The sequence below is a fragment of the Marmota marmota genome, unplaced genomic scaffold, assembly GCF_001458135.2.
Source record: "Marmota marmota marmota unplaced genomic scaffold, marMar, whole genome shotgun sequence".
NCBI lineage: Eukaryota > Metazoa > Chordata > Mammalia > Rodentia > Sciuridae > Marmota > Marmota marmota.
In genome coordinates this window covers 3,214,134-3,219,994 of record NW_026000205.1, presented here as the reverse complement: position 1 = coordinate 3,219,994, position 5,861 = coordinate 3,214,134, and the positions used below count along the sequence as shown (strand labels likewise).

Sequence of the window (5,861 nt, the reverse complement as noted above, 5' to 3'; positions counted from 1 at the left end):
AGAGGAGGGGAGGGGAGGGGAGGGGCACGCCATCGCGAGGGCTGGACAGGGTGTGGAGGGAGGGATGGGGTCTGACACCCCGGGTGGGGGAACCAACTCGGGTGGGGGAGCTGAACCTGCGGAGTTGCCTCCCCTGGTCCCTGTGCCCTGAGCTCACCCTCGGGGGCCGTGAGGCTGAACACGATCACTCGGGAGATGGGGCCGTCCTGCAGGACTGTCCACATGTGCAGCACCTCTGCATGGAGAGCAAGGACTCAAGGCTCTGCCCCCGTTCCCAGCCCTGGCGCACGGCCTGGCCCTCACCTTGACTCCGTTGGTCCACGTGGGCGACACGGACATAGCCACTCTGACAGCCGAGAGCCGAGAGGCGCCGGGATGTGCCGGGGAGGTTGTGGACATCAAGCCAGAGGACACTGGTTGGCGGGTGGATGGACAGACAAATGGACAGCACAGAGGACCATCAGTGGCTCCCAGCACCCACCCCTCCCTGCAGCACCTGGTCAGCAATCTGATTTGCAAGTCGTGATCCCCACTGCCCAATGCTCTGGGGCCAATCCCCATCATCTGATTACTGGGTCCACCTCCTGTTCTCTCTGGGGTCACCACTGTTGGTCAATTTCCCTGGGGGTCACACCTTGCCTTTTCTGAGCTCATGCCGGCTGCTCAATTTCTCTAGGATCCCCTGTTGTCCTTAAAGGCACTTCCCACCACTGTCTTCTCTGAGGTTACAGCCTAGGTCCCTGCTGGCTTTTCTGGGGCCCATCCTACCTACTGGTCAGATTCGTGAGCTCTGGGAAGAGGTTCTCCACGGGCTGTTCTTCAAACTGATGCAGCCCTTCATTCTGGGGGAACACGATCCACCCAGGTACCTGGAGTTAGCCACCAGCCTCCGGCATCCCCCGCCCAGAGCCAGCCCACGGGGAACCCTGGCAGGGTGTGTTGGTGCCTCACCTCCTTGTAGAGATGGATGGCTGGGTCGTTCCCGCTCAGGAGAAACACAGTCTCCAGCTGATCCCCAACCTGGACCCTGCAAGCACACAAATCGAGAAAATGGAAGGACCTGAGTGTGGCTGAGTCCAGATGTTTTGGATCCTCTTGGCAGAAATCCTTGCTTGTAAGAACCCTCACATTCAGATGGCAGACCCAGACTAGAATCTCAGACTTCAGCTCTTAGTACCTGCCTCTGTGAAGCGCAGACCTGCAGGAGCCAACCCTCTCAGAAGCTCAGAGCCACCTAACTGTGGTGCTGCCCCATCTCAGCACCACAGAAACTCACGCCAGCACCTCCCATTCCTGGGGCCCTCCCCGGCTGGAATTTTCTCTCTGGAATGGAACTGTAGAACCTTAAAACACTGAGGTTCTTCAATCTGGAAGCCCAGGATTCCAGAAGTTGTTTCTTGTTTTCTCTGAAAGACTAGGGCTTTTAGAAATTGTCATGGTGGGTATGTAGTCTCGTGGAACGTGTGGAACATCCAAACCCTAGCATCTAGAACATGGCTGAGTTTGAATCTTCAGTTTTAGAACTTTTATCTGCTAGACCCAGGTTGGCAAACCAGGACCTGCAGACCAAAACCAACCCACTGCCTGTTTTTGCAAATAAAGTTTTATTGGAACACAGTCGTGCTCATTCATTTGCACAGTTATCAACAGCTGCTCTCCTGCAACAATGGCAGAACTGAGTAGTTGTGACAGGGACTGGTCCCCAAAACCTAATATTTTACTATATGGGTCTTCACAGAATAAATTTGCAAAAATACAGTTTTCCAACCCTTATGTTAGAACACCGGTGTTCTACAAGCCCTGGAGTGGAATCCACATAGTTGGGAACACTAGAACTTTGAGATTCTAGATGGTCTGTGTTTCATCTGCTTGTAACACGAGAATGTTAGAAACCTTATACAGAATCTCAGAAGATGCTGGTATCCATAAAACTGTAGAACTTTCAAACCTTGGAATCTTTGAGCTTACAACTCTATAAAACTTAGCATCTTTGAACCTGGGGATGTCAGAATCTAGAACCTCAGAACCTGCTAATTCCTGATGTCTACAGCACAGGTGCTCAATGAGCTCTCTCAGGTAATCTTCTTCAGGGTTGAGAAAGTGGTGGCCCCTGGCTGTCTGGTCCACATTCACCTTAGAAGCATACTGTCCATGGGCAGGTGTGTGGTCTCCAGCTGGCTACTGCCCCTACCACACCCCATGCCCTCCCTCCCCGCTGTGCTGAACCTCTCTGGCCTCAATGGCACTTTGGTTTCCAGTCCTTGATTGACTATAACCCTTTTGTTTTCTAGATGGGGAAACAGACTCCCACTGACAGGGGTCTGGGACCCCAGGTGCCCAGGGACACTCACTCTGTGTGACACAGCTGGAAAGGTGTGAACTGGAGCTCCAGGTTCAGGCAGCTCTCTGTAGGAGGACACAGGCAAATGGGCACCCCACACTTGCCAGGCCCCCCTCCCACCCCCCAGTTCCCAGCCTCACTCACGCGCAATGGAGTCAAGGTTGAATTCAGAGCCAGGCTCATAGTCGCAATAAATGTTAAGAAAGGGGCAGCCCTTGTCCCCTGAATCCTGGGGAAGGAAACTGGCTTCAGGGGTAGCAGGAGGGATTTTGGGAAGGCACGATGGCTGGTGTGTAAGGAGGGTGTGGGTAGGTGGAGGGTGCTCTGGGTACCTTGATGAAAGTGATCCCCACAACCAGGCCCTGCTTCGGGGGTGACTTGTTGAAGGTGTCGATGGAGACAATCTCTGCATCCACTGGAAGGGGACAGTGAAAATGTCACTGTTGGACAGACTTGAGACTCCTGGTACCACCAATCACAGCGACTTCTGACCACCGCAATTATGGGTCTGCGAGAGTCCTGACCATCACTATCTGACTACCAGGTACCAGCATCTTGACCTTTGCTTTAGGAATCCTGAATCCTACCCACTTTCAAGCCCCTATTATCCCTGCCCCCGACCCCAGTGATAATCAACCTCGACTCCGTTCAGTCACCCAGTCTCCCATCGTGGTGACCGGGCTCCAAAAGAGCCTCAGAAGCCTCAACACCACGTTTCACGCCCCCCAGCTCCATGGCGCCACGCACCGGGGATGTAGTTGAACTGCAGCTCCTTGGCCACCGGCCGGATTTTCTGTCGGAGGTCTTGGTAGCGGAAGCCGAGCACCTTGCCTTTAAGGGTGGCCGCGAGGAGCTCCCCGCGTCCACCCGCGCCGCCGGCCAGCCCGTACACATTGCTCTGCGACGAGAAACGCGTGAAGCTGTCCTCGCGCAGCGGGCAGGGCCCCGCGGCCACGGCCGCCTCCCCCATCACGCCCCTCCGCAGCCTATGCCTCGGACCACTGTTCTCTACCTAATCCATCGGACGCCTGCCAGTCGCGCAGACGGATGACGTAAACAAACTGCGGACGTTGCGCTGTATCAAGATGGCGCCCACACCACTTTGTCCTATTGCGCTTGCGCGCTCTTCCCTTTCCATTTCACCCGAAGGAAAGGGGCTGCAGGAGTGTAACCAAAGATGGTAGGTGGCGACCCTCGGCCCTTCCTTGTAGGCTGTGTGGAAGGTAGAATGAGAATCATCATAAAACTTAACATTGCCCTTCTGTGCCAGGAACAGTTACTCTGAGGGCATTCAACGTAACAATCTATTCAAAACTCACCAGCAGGTCGAGGTAGATACATCCACTCATATCTATTTTACAGATGGAGTTGAGGTACAGAGAGGTCAAGTAACTTGCTTATGACCACACAGCTATAAAGAACCAGTTAGGCCGAATGCAGTGGTGAGCGCCTGTAATCCCAGGGACTCAGGAGAATCGCAAGTCAAGAAGTTCAAAGTCAGCCTGGGCAATTTATTGAGGCCCTGTCTCAAAGTAGAAACTGAAAAGGGTTAGGGAAACAACTCAGTGGTAAAGCGCCCCTGGGTTGGATCCCCAGTGTATATCTCCCCCAAAAGCAGCAGCAGCACTGGAGCCCAAACAAGTTGGTGCTTTACTTCATTATTTTAACTATCATGTTCTTACCCTAAAACAGATCTATCAGGGTGGCACATAACCACCTCCTTTCTTGAATGCCACCCCGCTGACAGTCCGGTTGGCCATTCTTATGGGTGCCACACAACTATTCAGTGGGGCCAGTGGGTACCTTCCCCCTTTCATTCACTAAGCTTTCCCCCTGTGCCAGGATACCATTTACAGATTTTACCCAGAAAATCCTTGCAAGAACCCTACAAAGAGATTTATATCCCAATTTACAAATAATGAAATTGAGGCTTGGGGACAGTAAGTCGTTGGCTGATGGCCAGGGAGTGGTGGCGACAAAATGTAAAATAGGTGTTTGAGGCCTCCAGGGGTTCTTGTTCACACTTCCTTGTCCCTAGGACAAGGTTTGGGGACCCTGTGTGCATCCATATGTCATTTCCAGGAGACATGGGTTGGTCAGGTGTCCTGGCCACTTTGAGTGGAGACTGAGTCTCCCTAGGCTCAGCCAAATCGCCAGCACCTGGAACACTAGGCCTGACTGAGCAGGCAGCAGCACCTGTTCAGAACCACAGAGCGCATGCTAGGCCCTTCACCAAGCCCTGGGCGATCAGTACCTGAAGGACAGCACGTGCAAGCCCTCAAGGCAGGTGGACATGGAAAGTGGGGAAAAGAAAGCGGGTGGGCAACCCCAGAGATCTGGAGTTGGTAAGAGCTCCTAGGCACAGCCCTGGGTGTGCCCTCGACCTGGCACAGAGATGAGAAGCCTGAGTGAATGGGACACAGGGGCCAGTGTCCCCTTCCCATGTGGCAGCCTGTGAACCTCGTTCACTTAGTAGTTGTTGAGTGAATGAAAAACACATGAAGTTATGATGGCAAGTCAAAAACTGCCCCCTTCAGGGTCCCCCCCGCTGCTCATTTGAACCACCTGTGGAGCTTCCCTAAGACCAACCCAGAGCAGGAGCCTCACTCAAACCACGACTTAGCGTAGGCTGTGGCCCGAGGTGGAAGACGTTCAATGGCTTGAGAGTTAGACCTAGGTCATGGGTGCAGAAACAGCTTCCCACCCTTCCCCGTCAGCAGCGCCTGGAGCAGACCGGGCCACCTGCCCAGGTCCCAGCAGTCCACTGTAGAGCTGTGGGGAGCTGCGGGGCGGCGGGCAGGGCTGATGTGGGCCTGGCCACTCCTTCAACTCCGGAGCCTCACCAGAACTTCCTGCAGGGCCAGTGCTGGAGCCTCTCCCAGGCAGCCCCTCCTCATCACTGTCCCTGCTGCTTCGTGACCATCCCACATGCTGTGACACTCTGCCTCCGTGCAGTCTCCTCCAGCCAGTGCCCCACCACAGGGAGGGGTCACCCTGGGGAAGCATAGGCGGACCAGGTAATCTGTCTGGCTCACAGGGGACCCCACTCTGGAGTGTGGCAAAGCTGGCCAGTTCCCACCCACCTCTGTCAGGCAAAGGGACCTGTCACCTGTCCCACCCCCAAACCCACACAGGACTCACACTCTGCCCACAAAGTCAGTTCTTCTCCATCCCGTGACAGATGGAACAACTGTCACTGGGCGTCCAGCCTGCCTCCCAGGGGAACCTGGACGTGGGTGAGGGTGGGACAGTTCAGGTTCCCTTCCGCTCCGCCCTCCAGCCAGCTCTGAGGCTCCCCAGTGGGTGAAACCAAGGCCCACAGACCCCAAAGCCCAGGAACGTGGGACCAAGCCCTGCGGCTCCTCTGAGCCCACATCCCGGGCCTCCACCCCAGGACCTGCCCAGCCCAAGTCCCTGTCAAGCTGCTAGGGGGAGCATGTCCCACTACCCACAGGACGCACCATGGCCAGGCGGGGATGCTGTGGGCTGAGGAGGGCAGCAGAGGTGAGGAGGAAGAGAC

The 5,861-nt window shown here is 55.3% G+C and overlaps 2 protein-coding genes across 2 annotated transcripts in view; both read right to left on the bottom strand.

Moving 5' to 3' along the window:
• Window positions 1–3,365, bottom strand: part of Kptn (kaptin, actin binding protein) — a 7,255-nt gene extending 3,890 nt beyond the window's left edge. Inside the window, exons 1-8 of the mRNA XM_015496633.2 lie at window positions 3,089–3,365; window positions 2,674–2,756; window positions 2,486–2,570; window positions 2,352–2,406; window positions 952–1,027; window positions 769–842; window positions 304–413; window positions 158–235 (exon numbers count right to left, since the gene is read on the bottom strand). Coding sequence (XP_015352119.1) covers window positions 158–235; window positions 304–413; window positions 769–842; window positions 952–1,027; window positions 2,352–2,406; window positions 2,486–2,570; window positions 2,674–2,756; window positions 3,089–3,311 — 784 coding nt within the window. The 5' untranslated portion in view covers window positions 3,312–3,365. The remainder of the gene's footprint in view (window positions 1–157; window positions 236–303; window positions 414–768; window positions 843–951; window positions 1,028–2,351; window positions 2,407–2,485; window positions 2,571–2,673; window positions 2,757–3,088) is intronic.
• Window positions 1–5,861, bottom strand: part of Slc8a2 (solute carrier family 8 member A2) — a 46,625-nt gene that overhangs the window by 35,027 nt on the left and 5,737 nt on the right. The gene's annotated exons all lie outside the window — the stretch shown is intronic.